At 36.1% G+C, this 21,859-nt stretch overlaps 3 protein-coding genes across 6 annotated transcripts in view; 1 reads left to right on the top strand and 2 right to left on the bottom strand.

The window, feature by feature from the left end:
* LOC118191108 (ubiquitin carboxyl-terminal hydrolase 25-like) overlaps nucleotides 1-17,793 on the bottom strand; it is a 159,402-nt gene extending 141,609 nt beyond the window's left edge. For all 4 annotated transcript variants that reach the window (XM_085814212.1, XM_085814214.1, XM_085814215.1 and 1 more), the window contains exon 1: nucleotides 17,616-17,793. The gene's annotated coding sequence lies outside the window, so the exon portion shown is untranslated. The remainder of the gene's footprint in view (nucleotides 1-17,615) is intronic.
* LOC146998346 (zinc finger BED domain-containing protein 5-like) lies at nucleotides 7,029-8,342 on the bottom strand. The gene is made up of 2 exons (XM_085812506.1): nucleotides 7,478-8,342; nucleotides 7,029-7,414 (listed from the first exon to the last, which is right to left on the bottom strand). The coding sequence occupies exons 1-2, from the start codon at nucleotides 8,340-8,342 to the stop codon at nucleotides 7,029-7,031; spliced, it is 1,251 nt and encodes a 416-aa protein (XP_085668632.1).
* Nucleotides 17,794-18,126: 333 nt separating the features above from the next.
* The window catches only part of Tom40 (Translocase of outer membrane 40), a 47,668-nt gene continuing 43,935 nt past the window's right edge, over nucleotides 18,127-21,859 (top strand). The window contains exon 1 of the mRNA XM_085814209.1: nucleotides 18,127-18,448. Within this exon, the coding sequence (XP_085670335.1) occupies nucleotides 18,274-18,448 (175 nt within the window). The 5' untranslated portion in view covers nucleotides 18,127-18,273. The remainder of the gene's footprint in view (nucleotides 18,449-21,859) is intronic.

Here is a 21,859-nt window from a genome sequence, read left to right as displayed (position 1 = left end):
CTGTATTAAAGAATCCAGAATTTAAAATATAAACCTGACTGAATGATTGAATAGCCTGGAATACATTTCGAGGATGCAATATTATTGTGGAAATAATCGCATATTTCTTTAAACTTTCATCATTAACTATGTGTTATCACATAGTTAATCACATATATCACATTTTCGTGATCATTACTGCATTTATATAAAGAACATGTTTTTAAACATATATGACCATTATTACCGATAATTGTTCAAATTAATGGTAAGAATTAAAAAAGTTAATAATGCTGGAGTTATATACAGTAGAAAGTCTTTAATCCGGACTTGTCGGGAGATCGGCGATTCTGGATTAGGGGTTTTTCCAGATTATAGATCATCGATTTAAATCTGGTACGATGGCATGCAGAAATTATAAAATTAAAAATATAAAACTGTAATTTATGAAATAAAGAGCAATTATGATCTAAAGGGTATCAAAATTTACAAAAAGCTCAATATTTGTTTACTTCATTAAACATTTCTTTCAATGTAAGTTGTTTAAGTTGCTTCATTTTATGTGCTAATACTTTCTCTTTAATTCTATAAACAGACATAAATTCTTGTTCAATTACAAAGTTCCGCTGTTCAAGTCCTGTAATTGCTGCGCCGAGAATACCAACTAACTTTTCAATCGAAATTTTATCGCTTTCACCAACTTCTCTGTCACTTTCTTCACGCTTTTATCCATTTTTTGCAGCAATTCCACTTTTTGTCTGATGGGCATCGAAACATGCTTTCGCTTTGTAGATTCTTTGGCAGCTCGGAAACTCTTTTTGACATAATCGAAAGTTCAAGCTTACTTTTTATAAAATTGTTCTAACAGTCTGCAAAAAATAATAAGCCAGATCCAATTAGAACATTAAGAAGCAAAGCAATCTGCAACATTAACTGAAATAGATAATTTTAACCTAGCTTATACCGTCTGTTATACATTAAACGCGCATACATAAACGTATTATGTGCATGTGTGAACGCTACGCATGCGCAGAAAGTTTGCGCTAATCTTTGGAATATGGTAACAGGTAGTTTGGCGACATTTTGGTAAGGCGATAAAGGTTACTAGCTAGGACTTTAGCAGTGTACATGGATAAAGTCAAGAGTGTGTGTGCGCAATGCCATTTTTGTGCAATTCTGAGATTTTTTTTTAAGTCAAAATAGGTCGACGTGTACATGGATGATATCGTGTATGTGCAATTCTTAAAAACACAGCAAGCAGTGGGCGATTCTGCACTTTCTCCAATTTCGCACCTAATCTTCGTCATGATTAAGCACTTTTGTTCCATAAAAGTTCTAGCATAAGCGTAATTCAGCTAGCAGATTGTTGGAAAAAAAATGTTGAGGGGAAAAAATAAATAAATAAACAAATAAAACATGCCTTTACTTCATGAAAACAAAATGGCGTCCAAACAAAAACTAGCAGGTTGCTGTAGCAGGGTTGGTTGACAAAAAATCGCCAAGTTACCATAATCCAAAGATTAACCAAAGTTTGTAGCTTTGAGGTTCGGATTATAGATCATTCCAGATTAAGGACTGTACTGTATATTATAATATAAAATATTAAGATGAAAAGAACATGTAGATTTACTTAATCACAACAATAACTAATTGTTTACAGTTTGTTCTATGTGTATGGTTTATCATCTCAATACAACACTACACTTTGAATTATGCGATTTTCACACAGCAGAGCTATTACCCCGATATTGGGCTGAAGAAAGAATTTTTGGAAAGTGCCTTTTGATGACATTTCCCTCTCGGGTAAAAAAATTCCTCCCAACAATGTGGCGATTTTTCACGATTCAAGATGACGGAGAAAACTGCTTTAAGTGCCGCTTATCCGCGTTTTCCCATTTGAAGTTCCGTTAATCTTCGGTCTTCGGCTGAACTGAATGAGAAAGGATAATGTATTTTCGGGTAAAATTTATTTATCTTTTATTTTTTAAAAGGTACTACAGTCAAAAGTCTTTAATCCGGACTCGTCGGGACTTCGGCAATTCCGGATTATCAGTTTTTCCAGATTGTATATCATCAGTTTAAATCTGGTCAGATGGCATGCAGAAATTATAACATTAAAAATATGAAACCGTAATTTACGAAATAAAGAGCAATTATGATCTAAATAGTATTAAAATTTACAAAAAAAAGCTTAATATTTATTTGTTTACTTTATTAAACATTTCTTTCAATGTGCGCATGCGTAAAGCATACATTACGCATAGTCAAAATTAGAAAATTGCAACCAAAAACTATTTGAGGTGTATTCGTGATATTTATAATGATGAGGAATTTGATTTAAATCATATCAAAGACGGAGTATCCAGATGAAATACTGCATTTAGTAAAGAATTATAAGGCGAATAAAATAAAAACATCTGCCTTGAAGATAAGGATAGTGCTGACAGATCAACCTTCAGTTGACAGTGCGCTGTCAAGGGCACTGCGACGCCCTTGACAGCGCACTGCGACTTGTAGGTAGGGACACAGGATGGACGTGTTTCAAATAATGTGTTACACGCATTATCAAGTAAGCCCAGCTTATTAGGATGATCAGGTTGCGATAGGATATTAAAATATTGCAAAAGGGACAATTGCTCACGCCTCAGATAAAGTGATGGTTCGTTACAGTCAACATACAGGCTCTGGACAGGAGAAGTCCTGAAAGCTCCTGAACAAATCCACAGAGCTTGGTGGTGAACAGGATCCAGTTTCAACAATACTGATGACCAGGCAGGTCCATAAACAACTGAGCCATAGTCCAGTTTAGAGCGAACAAGCGCTCTGTAAATGCGAAGCATAGAGCAACGCTCTGCACCCCAGGAGGTGTTCGCCAACACTTTTAAAATATTTAGTGTTCTTAAACACTTCTTTCTCAGGTTTAAAACATGAGAGAGGAAAGTCAATTTTCGGTCGAACATCACCCCTAAAAATTTTACTTCAGGTGCAACTGGAATCACAGACCCATTTAGGTATAATTCAGGCTCAGGATGGAGACCTTGCTTTCTACAAAAGTGCACGCACAAAGTTTTTTGTTTGGAAAAAGTAAATCCCTGTTTGTCTGACCATTCCTGGATTTTATTCAGAGCCATCTGCATTTGCCTCTCTACGTATCTCATGTCTGCCCCTCAACAGCTAATCTGCAGATCATCAACATATAGAGATCCCAAGATGGTGGGAGGAAGTTCTTTTAGTACAGAGTTTATTTTTAAAATGAACAGGGTTACACTTAGCACACAGCCTTGAGGCACACCCTCTTCCTGTTCAAAAACATCTGACAAAACAGAGCCAATCCTTACTTGAAAAGTCCTAGTATTCAAGAAATTCTGAATGAAAATTGGTAGGTTGCCGCGCAAGCCACTCTCGTGAAGATCCCGAAGTATACTGTATCTCCATGCCTTATCGTAAGCTTTCTCAATGTCAAAGAATATTGAGACAAGGTGACTTCTTCTGACAAAGGCTTTTCAAATAGATGTCTCTAAAAGAAGCATATTATCTACAGTCTTTCTTCCCTTTCGAAAACCACTTTGATAAGGCGATAAAATATTATTCTTTTCCAAGAAGTAGACTAGGCGGCTGTTTACCATCTTTTCAAGCAGTTTGCAAACACAACTGGTAAGGGCAATTGGCCGATAGTTTGAGGGATTCCTCGGGTCTTTCCCTGGCTTAACAATAGGAATGACAACAGCTCTCCTCCATGCACTGGGGAAGGAACACTCCTTCCACACACTATTGTAAAGAGTGAGAAGGGCAGTCAGTGACTTATAGGACAGATGCTTCAGCATTTCATAATACACGCCATCCAGACACGGACAAGAACTATGAGTCTGTAACAAAGCTCTCTTTAGCTCTAGCACAGTAAAGTCTCTATTATAAGGCTCAAGGTTGGAAGTGTTAAAAGCGATGGGATTTCTCTCAGAGCGCTGCTTGATAGAAAGAAATGCAGGTGAGTAATTTCTGCTGGAAGAAATGGCAGTCAATGTCTCACCAATAGTATTCGCAATTTCTTCTATGGAGCTAATCACTCGGCCATCTTTTTACAGAAAGGAAAGTGAGTGGTTTTTATATATTCCACATACTTTTTTAACTCTTTCCCAAACCCGTTTACTAGGCGTAGAGGATGTTATTGATGACACATATGAAATCCAGGCATCCCTCTGGCTCTGCCTTCTTACTTTTCGCGCATTCGCTTTGGCTCTTTTAAATGCTATGAGGTTTCGCAGTGTAGGATATCTATGAAAAATTCCCCATGCTTTTTTCTGTTTTTTCAGTGCTTCATGACAGTTGCGATTCCACCATGGTTTCGTATATTTTCGTATTTTTCCTGATGTTCTAGGAATGGAAAGCATAGCTGCCGCAATAATAGTATTAGTAACAGCTTCAACAGCATCATCGATGTGCACATCTTCTACCATGTTCTCTGTGAGCTCTGTGGTGGAAGAAAAGAGTTCCCAGTCTGCCCTATCGAGCATGAATCGAGGGGATCTTGACATGGGGTTTGCTCTTCTTTGTGCAAGAGATATAAGAATGGGATAGTGATCGCTGTTGTAAAGATCATTTCCCACACTAAAAGTGCAAAATGGCAACAGAGATGGTGAACAGATGGCAAGGTCGAGAGCGTGGAATGTCCTTGAAGGCTCATGCATACTTGCCAACCTACGACACTCAAAAATCAGGAGATTTTTTTAAGAAATCAGGAGATTTTTCACAATGTTAAAAAGACTTTTTAAATGATAAAAATATAGTTTTTAATAATGAATTAACTTTAAATAGTAACTAATTCTTAAATGCAAGCAACAAAAAAATACCTTACACATAAAAAACATTTTTATTACTTGCATCGTTTACGGAAAAAAAAAAAGACACTTTAGTTTTCGTACAAATGTTATAAACAGTGGCAGATTTTGCTTTCTTTAAGAAAGAAACGTCATAATTTTGTTCATAGCAATTGCCACGTAGGCCTGTTTTCGCTAATAAAAGTTTTTCGAATGTGTCATCACTAATATTAGATCTAAATTTAGTCCTCGTTTTCGTAACACTGAGAATCCTCTCACACTCTGCATTACTATAGGGAACTGTCAAGATGGTAACACAATTCTAGACAGTTCACTATATTTTACAGTTCCATCAGCACCTTTCACTTTTCCAATTAAACTCCACTGGGTGTCAATCCTAGCTGATTTTATGACTTCATCCAAGTTTTCTAATTGTAAACTATTGTTATGCAGCTGTTACAATTAGAAAACTTGAATGAAGACTTGGATGGATTGTTTCAATTTTTCCTTCCTTTTAGAACTCCTTTCAAGATAATAATAAATATCAACGATGTGTTCATCCACATTTATGGGTAAAGAAGCTGCCCCTTTTTCAGCTGCTAAATTTAAGAGGTGACAGGTGCACCTCATAATCTGAATTTTCCTTTTCTTAAGATGCCTGCAACACCAGTCTTCCAAGCCTACCAATACTGGTGCATTATCGGCACCAAGTGCTAAGCAATTATCCAGAGGGCCTGCATTTTCTTTTAAAGTTTTAATAATTAGCTGTGCTATATTAAAGCCTGTCAAATGTCCTTCTAAAGTAGGAACATAAAGTAAACTGCACTCAATTTCTGAAGACTCTGGATCAAAAAAAGAAACAATTGGATACAGTTTTGAATCGGTATTATTACTTCCATCCGTAGAGAGGCAGAAAGGAGCTGTTTTAATGCTATCAATAACTGAAGATTTATTTTTCAAACCCATTTCTTTAACAATTGATCCTGTTTTGATTCTTGCACCTTGAGTATTTTTTAGCGATTTCACTATCGGGAAACATTTTTCTAAATAAAGCTGCAGCGTGATCCGATGCATTCAGTGGCAGGATGTGCTCCAGTAAAAAAGGCAGAGAACAGACATTCTGCATTAATAACTTTTTGGTCCTTTGTTTCCGAAGAAAAATTTAATTTTCCGTTTTTTTAAAAACAACTCATGTTATCCTTGTGTTTTTGCATACGTACATGTTTGAGAACATCCGCCCTTCCACCATGCGAAATCGAAAAATCGCAACGACGGGTGGTACACATCGCAAATTTATTACATTTCTTTGAGGAAATAATGGAATGAAAGTCAACTGTGTACGATTTTTGAAACGTACACGAGTATTTCACTTTCTCGCAGACGTAGCAAAAGATGATAATTTCTAAAACTATTTCCCTAAGGCACGTGTACTCACACAACTCTGGACAAAATGAAAGAAATAACTAAAGCACGTCCAAATAACAACTTACTTTGTCCTCATTGGCTAATATATGCCAGCTGACACGCAGTGGAGCTCGAAGCCCATTGGAGAACTGGAGAACGACGTTTCTGGATACGTATAATGCTCTCACTCACAAAGCAGAAGCTGTCTGATTAGCAAGGTTTTGTTTTAGATATAATGTAGAATAATTCAATTGCTTTCAGACATACAAAAGCACTTTGTTTTTATTCTTATAACAAAGTATTAAGCCAAGTTGCATAAAAGTCGTGAGAAATTTTAAGAATAAGAAAAAGTCGGGAGAAATATATCGTAAATCGGGTTGGCGGGAGAGCGGTCGAAAAGCGGGAGTCTCCCACTTAAATTGGGAGAGTTGGTAACTCTGCTCATGGAAGTACGTATCCTGCCCATTATTCAGGAGACAAAAGGAAAAATCTTCGATCATCTGCTCAATTTGTCTTCCTCGGCAGTTGGTATCTTTACTACCCCAGAGCGGACTATGGCCGTTAAAGTCTCCTATTATGATAAAGGGGTGAGGCAGTTGCTCTATGACAGCGTTTCTCAACCTTTTTTGGCCAAGGCACACTTGTCGTGGGGAAAAAAATCACGAGGCACACCACCATTAGAAAATGTTAAAAAATTAACTCTGTGCCTATATTGACTATAATAAAGTAATTCTCTTGAATAGGAATCAAATAAGCACAAAGAAAGTATTTTATAATTACTTTATTATGAAATATTAAGTAAACAGAATAGTGAAAAATTATAAAATACTTTCAGTGCGAAACCAGGGCCTGTTTGGCTGAACACAAAGCTGATATTCTGGCTGGAATCGAAGAAAGACACACACGTAGCTCTTCGTCAACAGTTCTCAGTCTCTCTCTGTATTTGGTTTTCATAGCAATCATGCTTGAAAAACTAATCTCACACAGATATGTAGTGGAAAAAGGGAGCAATGTCAAAATAGCTTTGTTTGCCAGAAGGGGGAACTCCTTGGCAGTATCCAACCAAAAACTGTCCAAAGGTAGATCAGCAAATCTTAGCTTGCAACCACGATTTCGTCTCAGTTCAATTAGTTCCTCCTCCTGTAAAGTCATTTCCTTTCCAGCAACTGATGCTGAGCTATAAGGGTCCCTAACCCAGTCAAGGCATTCAGTGGAGACTGAAGAGAAATAAAATGACAACTTCTCCTCAAGAGTTTTTAAATGCTTAACTATTATCTCACACAGTGCAGCAGTGTGAACACCTTGCCATTGCATGGTGAGTGTGAACATTTCAAGTTTGCCACTTTCCAAGTGTTGATGCCAGAGTTGCACCTTTGAACGGAATCCATTTATTTTATCTGTACTTGTAAGTAGGTTTTCATTTCGGCCTTGCATTCGGGTGTTTAATTCATTCAGATGATGAAATATATCTGCCAGGTATGCCAGCCTTGCACACCACTCATCACTTGCAAGCTGCTTTGCGTAATCTGACCCCTCATTTGACAGAAACACTTTAAGCTCCTCACGCAGCTCATACACACGAACCAAGACCTTGCCACGCGACAACCACCGGACCTCCGTATGAAACAGCAAGGTTTTATGCTTTGCTCCCATCTCCTCACACAAAGCTGCAAATATGCGACTTTTCATGGGTCGCGACTTTACAATGTTTACCATGCGCACAACATCATCCAACACATGAACTAAGGCTGATGGTAAAGTCTTGGCTACGAGGGCATCGCGGTGTAAAAAACAATGCGTAATAATCACATCTGGATTTCTTTCCTTCACTCTGCTTACAAAGCCTTTGGTGCGCCCGACCATGGCTGCAGCTCCATCGGTGCAGACACTTGTGCAGTTTTCCCACTTAAGTCCTCCTTGTTCAAGGTATTCTGATGTGACCCGAAAAATTTCTTCTCCTGTTGTTTTTTCTGGCAATACCTTACAAAAAAAGAAGTTTTCTCTAATTGCATCACCATCAACAAAACGCACATTAGCTAAGAGTTGAGCATGTCCACTGATATCAGTAGACTCATTAAGTTGCAATGCAAATTTCTCACTGATACGGATCTTTTCCAAAACCACACTTTCGATGCCTGCAGACATGACATTAATACGTCTGGAAAGTGTTGTTTGAGAGAGGGACTTTGGCTATTTCCTTTGCTGCTTCAGATCCGAGCATCTCCTCTACAATAGCTTTGCAGGCAGGAAGTATTAATGTCTCTGCCACAGTGTGCGACTTTTTTGTCTTGGCTATAAGTTCAGCAACTTGATAGCTAGCTTTAAGAGCTCTTTCATTTACCTTTGTTGTTTTTCTCATAAAAGTTGTCTGTTTCTCCATGTTGTCATGCAGGCGAACAAAATAGTCCACATTCTTGTTTTGAAGCAAAGGGTGTTTCGTTTGGAGATGGCGTTTAAGTTTGCTTGGGACCATAGCACTGTTAGCTAGCTTTTCACCACACACCACGCACAGTGGAGTTGGTTTGTGTTCATCTCCAGTGAAAGTAAATCCAACTGAAATATAGCTTTCGCTATATTGCCTTGCGCCAGAGAATTTAACCAGCTTTGCTTTCTTTTGACCCCCACTCATACTCGGGCTCTCATCTGGCTCCAGATTTTGTTCAGAGTCCAGTTCTTTCCTTTTCAAAAACTTGTCCATCACTGCAGTATCAGTGTCTCTCTCCTCACAGCAGCCGTTGTCTCTCTGACACTGTGTGAGGCGTCTGCCTGCGTCTCATGGGGGCGGGGACACGGCGGACACTTGTCAAGATTGGCAGGGGGAGGAGTTATAGCACTGCACAGCGCCGTGACCACCTATGACACTGGCGGGGGGAGTGACGGGAGGAGTTATAGCGGGCGAACAGCGCCGTGACACCCAGACCCGGTGGCACACCATGGTGCTTCAGACGGCACACTGGTGTGCCGCGGAACAGCGGTTGGGAACTGCTGCTCTATGAGACCCTTTAAATCTTGCTGATCAATGCGCTCATTTGGAGGCAAATACAGAGAAACGACTGAGACAAGAGTATGAAATTTTGCTTGAGTTGCGACAACTTGGAGGGATGTCGTCAAAGGAAGTGCATTTGATGGATAATCCAGTGAGGTGAGGAGGCCTACACCCCCACTGGCACGCTCACCTGCAAGGTTATCCTTCCTGACAATAGAAAACCTCCGAAGTTTTTCTTGTTGTTCCTGTTTCAGATTTGTTTCTTATATTGCTAAGCACACAGGATTATAGGTATTGATTATAGCTTTGATGTCAAGCAAATTTCGGCGGAAACAGCGACAATTCCAAGAGATAAGGGTGGCCATTACGTCTCCTGTTTATTTTTTCGGAGCTCCTTTTTTGTCTTTCGAGGGAGCAGGTGTTTTGGGATTTCCAATCCTTCTTCTATTTCCATATTATCCGAGTCCGGGGTGTCAGATATTAAATCATCAATTGAACTACTGCTCAGATTTCGGTTTTTGTTAGCTGTGTTTTGTAGGCTTGTTTTTGGATTTTTTTGAATTACTATTTCTTTCTTCTGGATTGTGTGAAGTGGGTCTTTCTTGTTTTTGTTATTAGTTTGAGGCTCTTGGCTTTTTGTTGATGAAATGAAAGATGTTTGGATGGCAACTGATCTTGTGGACTTAACAGCATTGGCAAAAGATAAATTTGGGCACACTTGTGAGCTTTGTACTATTTTCCGGGCTTCAGCATAAGACACATTTCGAGTTACTTTTGTCGCCTGCACTTCCTTTTCAGATTTCCATTTTGGATAAGAGTGAGAAAATGCTGGGTGATCAACCTTGCAGTTAACACACGGTGGCGCAGCGGTGCAATTCTCACTATCGTGGCCAACCAACGAACATCTGGCGCACGTAAGGGTGCCACGACAGGATGTCTTAGAGTGACCAAACCGCTGGCATTGGAAGCATCTCGTTGGGTTGGGAATATATGGTCTTACGGGACAGTTAAGATACCCAGCCTTTATATTCTTTGGCAGATCAGGCGATTTGATGGTCAGGATCACGTGTTTCGTGTCAATCAACTGGCCTTCCTTTCGCATCTTGATCCGCCTAGCACCACAGACACTTTGGTCAGCTAACTCGGAGACGAACTCTTCCTCTGAAACACACAGAAGGTCGATCTCCGAGATCATACCTCTACAGGTATTAAATGTTTTGTGTGCTGACACAGTTATAGCTACTTGTCCAAGTTTGGTTTGACGTAAAAGTGAAACAGACTGGGTGGCCGAAAGGGTATCAATAAGCAAGTCTCCAGAACGGAGACGCTTTATGTTCCTTGGCTCACCCATGCAGGAATGAATGTATTTGCTGACCAGGAAAGGAGACATCTTTTGCAATTCTCCAGAGGCACTAGAAACAACAACAAAGCGCGGACAATCAGTAGATTCTTTGGCATTTGCATCGGTACGGATCTTCTTGGTAATGGATTTGTCAGTAACTCCAATATCTTTGGTATTTTCATCAGTACGGATCTTCTTGTTAATCGATTTGTCAACAATTTCTATATCTTTGTTGGTGTCATTTGATTCAGGTTTCTTTAGAATAAAAAGAGAAGCCATGATTGAAAAATATAAGACTCGGGTCCGACGGCACCACCCACCACGGGAACACAGATTCCTGTGTTAGGGCTAGCCAGACCTATACGCAAACTGAAACCCCACAGTCGGCTTTCCCGAAAGCACTCCCAAGAGCTTGACCCCAAGCCACTGACACAAGGACTAGTGACCAGCCGATTGACACCTGTGAGGACAACTAAGGTGCCTCCCGTTTAGCTGAAGCAGAGGCCAAAGCAGTGTGTTGGGGACAGTACCTCGCCCCTCAACTACTAGGACCCTCCTTTCCAGTGACACGGGTCTCCACGCATGGCAAACACGTGGGCACAGTTATAGCTACTTGTCCAAATTTTCTCGCCACTCGAAAACTAGAGACGGGCTGCTCCAGTCTCTCGTGACGAGCCTCAAACTCCGTAGAGAGAAACCACGAGGGAGAAGGGAAGGGGAAAAGTTCCAGCCAAGAGGAGAGGAGATGGAAAAGAGGATAGATCACTGGGGCTCCAGGATCGTGAAACCCGTCTCACCAACAAGATGATCTCCTGAAGGGCTAGGGTACCTCGGGATTGCCACACCCGTACTCAAAAAAAGTGAGACCCCTGAGGGGTCGGAATGGTTAGAGAAACAAAGGATATGCCTTTATCCATTTTTTGCAGCAATTCCACTTTTTTTTTTTTTTTTTTTTTTTTATTTTGATGGACATCGAAACATGCTTTTGCTTTGTAGAATCTTTGGCAGCTCCAGAATCGGAAATTCTTTTTCACATAATCGAAAGCTCAAGCTTTCTTTTATAAAATTGCTCTAACAGTCTGCAAAAAATAATAAGCCAGATCCAATTAGAAGATTAAGCAACAATGCAATCTGCAACATTAACTGAAATAGATAATTTTAGCTTAGCTTATGCTGTCCATTAAACGTGCATGCGTAAACATATTATACACATGCGTAAACGTATTTACGCAGAAAAGATTACTGCAGTATTTGCAGCTTTGAGGTCCGGATTATAGATCATTCCGGTTTAAAGACTTTTGACTGTATTCTGTTTCGAGGACCGTAAAAAATTGCTGCAAAATGCGCAAAAGTGCCAAATCCAGCAAATACACCCATTTAACAGAGTGCCAAATTTAGCGTATGTGCTGATTTTAGATTGCACAAGTTTATATAGTTCTATATTTCTCAAAATACCATTGAAATACTGGTTTAATTTTTAAATCCTTTTTTGATATCATATGGATTTAATAATTTGGGAATGGCCCATGACGAAAAGTTGGCAGTAGAACTTTGGGAAAAGTGCAGAATCGCCCACCACATGACGCGTTTTTAAGAATTGCACATAGTCGGTATCCATGTACACATCGACCTATTTTCACTTTAAAAAAATTTCATAGAACTGCACAAAAATGGCCCTGTGCATACCCTTGACTTTATCTATGTACACATCGACCTATTTTCACTTAAAAATACACCCATTTAATACACCCATTTACTTAAAAAGCAAAAGAAAATTGACACAAATCCAATTGTTTTCAACCTCGTAAAAAGCGGCAAACAAATAAGTGGGCAATTCTGCACTTTACCGAGAATTTTTTCGAAGAAAAAGCATCATTCATTATAGAAAATTATGTTTGAACAACCAATGAGATGATATTATGCTTTAGCAATAACTCGGTAGCGAAATAGCGATGCAGGCCTCCGTTCAGTTATGTTTTTCAGTTATGTTTAGGGTAGCCGCAATTATTTTTGGCAGCAATGGCATCAACAATTTTTTATGGCCCTCAAAACCGAATAGTACCTTTTGAAATAACAGTAGTGGTTTCGCGGAGTTTCTGATTGGTTAATATTGTTTAATTAATCAGTTATTGGTTTTTGATCAGTTACTGAATATGATTTTAGTTTGATAAGATCTTTTGTTCTACAGTTCGAGTTGCTAACGTATTTTGTTCTACAGTTAGAGTTGATAACGTTATCTCTCGGTTATGATAAGCAGTGCTGTGAATTGTGAATATTGAAACACGAAATTTTTTTGGAAGTTAGAACTGGAAGGAAAGCTTGCTGTAATTCAATGGGCAGTAGATGCCGGACTGCTGCAGAAGGCTTTCTGTTGTCCCAAATGCGAGAAAGAAATGGAACTTGCCCCACGTTCAGGTTTATCAGATGGGTTTAACTGGATTTATCGGAAAACTGGTGAAGGTTCCCATCACATCGAGCGATCTTTGGGAAAAGGCACGTGGTTCGACGGAACAAATTTAAACATTTCAACTATAATGCAGTTGACCATTCAGTGGGTATAAGGAGGTAGCCACTCCTATATTATGGAAGATTTGCATCTTACTAAACAGACAGCGACTGACAGGATGATGTTTTGCCGGAAGGTGTGTGTGCAGTGATTAATTATAAATTCTGCACCTATCGGCAGCAAAAACGTTGTACTTGAAATTGATGAATGCAAATTTGGAAAACGTAAATTTAATCGTGGAAAGCGAGTTGAAGGGTAATGGGTTTTCGGCAGCATAGAGAAAGCGGCAGTAATAAATGTTTCATGGCCGCCATGCAGGACCGCACTAAGGATACGCTGTTGGGGATTCTTAAAAAGTTTGTTCTGCCCGAGAGTGTAATCATTTCCGACTGCACAGCATCACCTTCCGTGACCACGTTACCGGCGCCCATACGAATTCAATTGACGGAATGTGGAGTGTTGTTAAGCGTGGGATGAAGTGGACGAAAAAGGTAAGCAAAGAGTTTGACTCTTATTTGGCAGAATATATGTGGCGGCGCTTGAACAATAATAAATCGTCATCTGAAAAAATTAAAAACTTTATAGTATAGTGGATTTAAGAAGAGAAACATATTCGCCACCCGAGTTTGAGGACCATGGCATTTGAGTTATGATATAGACCCTAAAACATATGTGACACTGAGCCATGGCATTTAATTTCTTATATTTTATGTGTCAATGTTTTGTATTTGTTGCAATGTATGTTGAAAATTATATTTTTATTTGTTATAAGGTCTGTTAGAAATTATTTTCAATTTCCAAATGCTTACTTTGGCTGAAGTGCATAATCGTCCACTTATTTAATTGGTGTTTCTTTGGTGCTTTTTACAAGAGTAAGAAGAATTGGATTTTTGTCAATTTTCTTTGACTTTTTAAGTGAAAATAGGTTGATGTGTACATGGATACTGAGTATGTGCAATTCTTAAAAATACGGCAAGCAGTGGGCGATTCTGCACGTTCCCAATTATATGTCTATTACTGTAATTGTAAAGCACATCACAATATATCCCATATTATAAAGCACAATAATTGTAAAGCACATAACAATAATAATTTCCTATATTGTAAAGCACATAACAAAACAATTATGAGATTGATTTTAAGTACGCTTTTTTTCTGTTATGAAATGTTACTAATCACTAATCAAGAAAAAAAATCGCCAAATGGCACCAATGTAAATTACACATATGTTAACTTTCAGTATTGTTTTGTTACATTTTCATGCACCTTTTTAAAATGTTAGTTTTGGGTACTATTCAGTTTCGAGGGCCGTAAAAAATTGTCAAACTATAGTTGATGCCAATGCTGCCAAAAATAATTGCAGCAACCCTAATAAATGCAGCAAGAAAGGAAGCATAAGAGTAAATAACTATTTCAGATCATTATTAATTTATATAAAAATTGCTAAACATAACTGAATGGATGCCTGCATCGCTATTTCGCTACCGACTTATCGCTAAAGCACGATTTCATCTCGTTGGTTGTTCAAACGTAATTTTCTATAACGAATGATGCCTTTTCTTTGAAAATATTCAGAATCAGAATTCAGAAGTGCAGAATCGCTCACTTATTTGTTTGCCGCTTTTTACAAGGGTAAAAGCAATTGGATTTTTGTCAATTTTATTTTACTTTTTAAATGAAAATAGGTCTATGTCTAGACAAACTCAAGGGAGTGCGCAGTGCCATTTTTGTGCAATTCTGGGATATTTTTGGCTAATCTTTGGAATATGGTAACAGGTAGTTTGGCGACATTTTGGAGGCGATAAAGGTTACTACCTAGGACTTTGGGAATAATGTGAGAAGTACTCAGTTCCGATTACGCATTATTTTGTGTGAGGGAAATGAGAGATCATGAGATATGTCATGTGACATTAATGGACGAATCACTGTTTTTTAATCAGAAAAGGGGGTAAATTTGTAAAAATATCTGCTGTACTTTATTGCAGTAGTTTCATTCTATGTTCTGTGAAACAGTGTTGTTTAATATTTGGATCCCATGGCCCTATATAAAGTAAATCCGAAATTTTTATTGCGTTTATGTGTAATTGAAAAGAATTGCTTAATTGTGGATAAGTATGAATGTCCAATATGTGGGAATGAAATGAGATTGTGTGAAAGGAAGGATATTACAGATAAGTTTGAATGGCGGTGCAAGAAACCTGGTGAAAATGGACATTTTGTGATCCGCCATGCACTCAAGATTCTGTAGAAGATTAGGTAAGTTAGTATTTTTAATTATTTGAGGATATTATTTTTATGCATTGTTCTAAATGAAAGGAGTAAATAAATTAATATGGTATTATTGGAAAATTGTTATTAGCAATGATTTAGTTTAAAGTAATTAGTATTATAAGCTAATTTTTATTAATTTAATGTATGTGCTTATTTATATTTTAAGTAGTGTTTTTTAATTTAATTATATTTTAATTTACTGATCATGATTTTGAGAGTTATATGTTTGTAGTATTTTGGAATACGTTTGAGTAGAAGTAAATGTACATGGAAAGAATTTAAGTATTTGACACTAAGTATTTGTAATCATTTTTAATGTTTTGTTATAAATTCGTTGGTGACATTAATAATAGATAATTTAGACGTAAAAGTTTTTGGATATTTTATTTATTTTATACGTGCAAATGTCCATCCTTGGAAAGGGTATATACTTTTTCGCGATCAGGTAATTTCATATACGTCCTTTTTACCGAATTTAACAATTCACAAAATTTTCTAATTTATGAGAAAAAAGCAGTGTTGATGGATATAGTAAAGAGTGTGCACAATGCCATTTTTGTGCAATTCTGGGATGTTTTTTTAAATAAAAATAAGTTGACGTGTACATGGTTACTGTGTATGTGCGATTTTGAAAAATGCAGCAAGGATTTGCGATTCTGCACTTTTTCCCAATTTTGCAGTTAATATTTGTCATGATTAAGCAGTTTTGTTCCATAAAATTTCTAGCATAAGTGTAATTCGGTTAGCAGATTGTTGGAAAAAGTGTTGAGTAAATAAAAAGAAAAGAAACATGTCTTTACTATGGCGGCGAAAAAAAAAATAGAGGGGTGCTGTAGCAGAGTTGGTCGCCAAATTTTCGCCAAAAAATTGCCAAGTTACCATAATCCGAAGATGAACCATATTTTTTTAAGTGAAAATAGGTAGATGTGCACATGGATACCGAGTATGTGCAATTCTTAAAAACGCGCCAAGCAGTGAGTGATTCTGCACTTTACTCAAAATTCTATTGCCGACTTTTCATCATGGGCAATTCCCAAATTGTTAAATCCATAGGATATCAAAAAGAGATTTAAAAATTAAACTAGTATTTCAATGGCGTCTTAAGAAATATAGAACTAGTATATAAACTTACGCAATCTGAAACCAGCGCATACGCTAGATCTGGGGCGCTGTTAAATAGGCACGTTTGCTAGATTTGGCGCTTTTGCGCATACATTTTCGCTGCAATTTTTTTACAGCCCTCAAAACAGAAGAGTACCTAGTTTTTATATAATTCGATTTTTTTCCAGTAGTACTTCAGGGTAAAATTCTAGTATACCATGTGGCCTTGGTGCGATTTTTAAAATTGTCGCCAACACCAAAATGATGCGTTTAAGTTTGTCGCCAAATTTTTAAAGTTAAGCTTCGCCACAAGTTTGAGCAGGCAAAAAAAGTAAACAAAATGATAATCTTAAAATAATAAATAATAAGTATTTGGTGAGACACAAGAATAAAAGCAAGGGGGAAGTGCAGAATCGCCCACTGCTTGGTGCGTTTTTAAGAATTGCACATACTCGGTATCCATGTACACATTGACCTAGTTTCACTTAAAAAAAATCCCAGAATTGCACAAAAATGGCATTGCGCGCTCCCTTGACTTTATCCATGTACACATCGACCTATCTTCACTTAAAAAGTCAAAGAAAATTGACAAAAATCCAATTCTTCTTACTCTCGTAAAAAGCGCCTAATAAACGCCAAACAAATTAGTGGGCGAGCTTTAATCCTAGTATCCGGTGCACACGGGATTTGGCGGCTTTATGATGAGCAGTAAAAACGGAACATATACGATGAGTAGTTAACAGGTCATTCAAAGAAAATATATAGTATATACTATGTATATAGTATATATACTATGTGTGTATAGTATATATACTATGTGTGTATAGTATATATATATATATATATAGACGTTCTTTGGATCATTTTTGGTGTTGTCGATACTTTTCAAAGTCGCGCCAAGGCTGCACCGTATACTAGGATTTTACCGTGGGCGATTCTGCACACGAAAGCAAATTTCAAAATGGTCTTAATTATAAAAGAACAATCTGGTATAAAGTGTGAATAAATTTATATTTATGTTGTTAGATTTTGATAATTAGCTAAATTTATATGTTATTGTATAGAGATGCACTAGCAATGGCTCAAACTCTGATCAGAATAAATATCAGATATGAATAAAGAAATTTACACTTTAAAAAGACATAACTTGCACATCAGTTTACGAGACCGCACACTAAGCCTAACAAAGTAAACAAGTCAAATTGCACTCACAATGATACTGTACTCTGCTAGATATTGCAAAGCTACGCGATTAATTCACAATATTATATCCAAAACATGCTTGAGCACAACAAAAATTATTTCTTTCAATAAAATAGCAATGACGAGAAACCGACAACATTTATTTGAATGTATCCAATAGTGACATTCACAACGTAAATATGCAGCCATCTTTAAATTCAGTAACAGAATGATAAAATTCTCACATGAAATATTACATTCCGTGGGTCTGTGTCTCATGAATATAGAAATTAGTTTTAATAAAGAAAACATTATTAAACATCTAAATTAAATAATTTTATAAGGAAAAGTGTTTCATACTTAAATCTAATTCTTTCTACTATTCATATATTAATAAAATTGAAATACACCAGGTTATCAAGAAATACTTATTTTATTTAGACTTAACACATACTTTGATATACTCTTTTAATTTATTCAATATGCATTTATAAATTAGAAATATTTTATTTTATACTATTGTTTATGGCAACTCACTACAACTTCAACTATTGAAAATCGAGCATGGTGCTTTACATTTATAGACGGTAAAGGGCATTTGTAGCAACTATAAGTTAGGTCTTCTAATTTTCTGATCAGGTTCCATTTTTCTTTAGAGCATATTTATTAAAGCTGAGGTAAATACATTATGGGGAATGTATTTGCATCTAGTTTAGTTGAAACAACAGTCCCGGGATCAGTTCCTCCACCAAATTTACCCGAGCAACCTTCGACTGGAAAGTATGAACCAGCAAAAGAAACTTCAGAGATTTCATCAGACCCGAATCCTGGAGCTCTAGAAGATATTCATAAAAAGTGCAAGGGTAAGCTGTGTAATTTTGTTAATATCGTTTGCTTATAGGATTTTATTTCCTTACTTCTTTAATGTGTATTTATTCAACACCTATAGTTCTCTTCCTTAAGCCGGTCGAGTATAAAATGGGGAACTGAGATTTACCTTTCTAATAACATTTTGTAGTGTATGCTAACCAATTTTAGCACAGAATGAGGTATTTGGGGAAAGTGCAGAATCACCCACTGCTTCACGCATTTTTTAAAATCGCCAACTTGAAAATAAGTCAAAGAATTGCACAAACTCGACATTCATGTACACATCAACCTATTTTCACTTAAAAAAACATCCGAGAATTGCACAAGCTTATCATTGCACACTCCCTTGACTTTGTCTGAAGTATAATTCACTCAAGAAAGTGTTAGATTTAATCATTTGGTCAGGTATTTCAATTTTTGGATAAATCAAATTAATGTCGTTTATAACGTGCGTAAAAGAAATTGCATAGAATTATATTAAAAACAGGTATAAAAAGCATGTGTATTCAAAAATATCACCCTACTTTATATCACAAAAATATGTTTAACTGCATTTCTGATGCAATAGCATTGTAAAACATAACAATGATGCAAGAGAAAAGGTTGAACAAACTATCATTAGTAGTATCTTTCTTATACGTTGAATGAAATTCCTTTTCCTGCATTTCTTCATTTTATGAAACTTCCACCAAATTGGCATATTGGCTTAAATAAACACAACCTTAAGTTCTTTAAATTGCATCAGAAAGAATGATTTGCTTGTGTTAGCTTAAATAATTATATTACGTCTTTAATAAATATTTCTTTTACATCATCTATTTTCAAGAAAAATTTGTTATTACTAAATCTTATTACAAAAAAAAAAATAAAAAAGTACTGTTGGCTAACTGCTTTTTCAGGAAACTGCATAAAAAAATAATCGTGTGTACTTACCAGGTCTGTCGCAAAAACGGCAATTATTTTTACTCGAACTACTTCAAGAGTGGGTCCCCCTTCCATGTGGATATAATTAAGCTAATTTTCCCCTCCGTTGAATTTAGCGAGTGAAATTAGTTTTTCTCCTTGTGGTACTTCATCACAGGACTGGCTGCTAAAATAGTATTTTATCTCCTATTTGGCTACATTATAATTTGCATACTAACACATATGCTGTATATTACTCGTACCTTAATCAAGATATGTGGCGAATACAGAAATTTAGTCAATATACATCAGTAAGCGAAACTACGTAAAATGCTTTAAATTTCCAGTTTCTTTAAAGAATTGCTTCAATAATGGTGAAAAATTAATCTTGTATTTTTTATCGTTATTTTCTTTTCTGAACAAAGGGAATATGTGAGAATTTTTTTCTCTCGTGTTCCAATTTTTCGAATACAATTTATTCGCAACTTATTTTAATATTATGTTTATATTTAATTTTCAAATATTAAGTTTATTCCAGTGTAAAGTATTAGATTTAAATAATTCCTTAGAATGCATCATAAATTTATTAGTAGTTAGTTATTTATGACACTGTTTTGACTTGTGAGAAATAAATAAGGTGTTGTAATTGCAAAAAATTTTGGTTTTCTTATTTCAAAGGAAATTTCGATTGATCTTTAGATTATGGTAACTTGGTGATTTTTTGGCGAAAATTTGGCGACCAACTCTCCTACAGCAACCCTCTATTTTTTTTTTCCCGCCGCCATTTTGTCTTCACGAAGTAAAGACATGTTTCTTTTCTTTTTATCTACTGAACACTTCTTCCAACAATCTACTAGCCGAATTACACTTATGCTAGAAATTTTATCTAACAAAACTGCTTAATCATGACAAATATTCACTGCGAAATTGGGAAAAAGTGCACAATACCATACTCCTTATGCCTTTTTCAAAATAACACATACACATAAACCATGTACACGTCGACTTATTTTTACTTAAAAAAACATCCCAGATTTGCACAAAAATGGCATTGCGCATACTCTTCACTATATCCATGTACACTGCTTTTTTCTCATAAATTAGAAAAATTTCATGAAAATACATGACAATTTTCTGAATCTTTAAACCCGGTAAAAAGAACATATATGAAATTACCTGATCACGAAAAAGTATATACCCTTTCCAAATATGAACATTTTCACACATAAAATAAATAAAATATCCAAAAACTTTTACCTCTAAATCATCTATTATATTATAAATATCACCAATGAATTCATACCGCAAGCATTACAAATACTTAGTGTCAAATATTTAAATTGTTTCCATGCACGTTTACTTCAACTAAAACATATACCAAATTCCTACAAACATAAAATTCACAAAATAACTATCATTTAATTAAAATATAATTAAATTCAAAAACACTACTTATTATTTTATTTAAACTCTTAAAAGTACAAGAAGTATTAAAAAAGAACTAAAAACTTATTACAAAAAATGTTTTAAAGTACATATTTATGAGAAGAATCTAGTATTTTTTATGAGTGTGATAATGTTGATAACACTCACTATGGTAAAAAGGTGCATTGCAAAACTCGCATTTGAAGCAAGTAAACTTTTTTTTTTTTTTTTTTTTTTTATGTGCCGCACAAACTACACAGTTTTGTTGGGCATATAGCTTTTTGACTTTATTTTCTATTCGGATTAATTTGTGCTTTTTTATGTCTAGTGAAAGACGTCCAGGTGGATCAATTTTATATCGTGAAGTCCGTGCTGCCGAGTTCGATGTATCAGGTTGTGGCTCTTCAATGTCCATCAATTCCAGATCTTTGGTTTTTTTTATCAGTTATAAGACAGTGTGATAATTCTAACAAATATTTTTTTATATGTCAAGCTACTATTATTATGCATTATATACTAAATAAAAATTGAAAAATGGACAATTTAACAAATACATTACAGCCCACTTGGCCCACTTCCTTGTTTTTCGCAATATTGAGTAATACGAAAGGTACTGGTCTGCCCTATCAACACCTTTCATATAGTTGTATTCTATTACGCATTTTGGTTTCATTATTTTTGTATTTGTGTGCCAATCTGTATTGGAGCTTTCTAATAGTTCACTCGAATAAATATTCGAAATCATCCCCACTTCTCTCTTTGACTACCAAATTTGTAATAACACGTCTCCTTTTCTCCGGAAAATTGACTGTCCACGTTGCAACTTATTATTTTTTAATTCATGTGGAAGTCCTTGGTGTACACGTATTGTTCCACAACTTAATATTTTATGTTTTAAAAGAGTTTTGTTTATATCTACACTTATAATTATCCATAAATACATGATAATATTTGTCTTTATAAGGAGTAAGAATATCTAATATTGTTTCCACCAGTAGCCTTCCTTCTCCACAATACATTTTCATATTACAAATATAGCTCTTTTTCGATTCAGCCGCAACTCTCATCAAGATTCC

This window comes from Stegodyphus dumicola, chromosome 3, assembly GCF_044657685.1.
Source record: "Stegodyphus dumicola isolate Sdum_Otavi_A_Nest chromosome 3, ASM4465768v1".
NCBI lineage: Eukaryota > Metazoa > Arthropoda > Arachnida > Araneae > Eresidae > Stegodyphus > Stegodyphus dumicola.
This window is presented reverse-complemented; position numbering and strand designations above follow the sequence as displayed.

Coding starts and splice junctions, on each gene's coding strand:
- LOC146998346 (XM_085812506.1), bottom strand. CDS start 8,342: ATGTCTGCAGGCATCGAAAGTGTGGTTTTGGAAAAGATCCGTATCAGT. Junction 7,415..7,477: donor TGTTCACACTGCTGCACTGT/GTGAGATAATAG, acceptor ATTTCTCTTCAG/TCTCCACTGAATGCCTTGAC.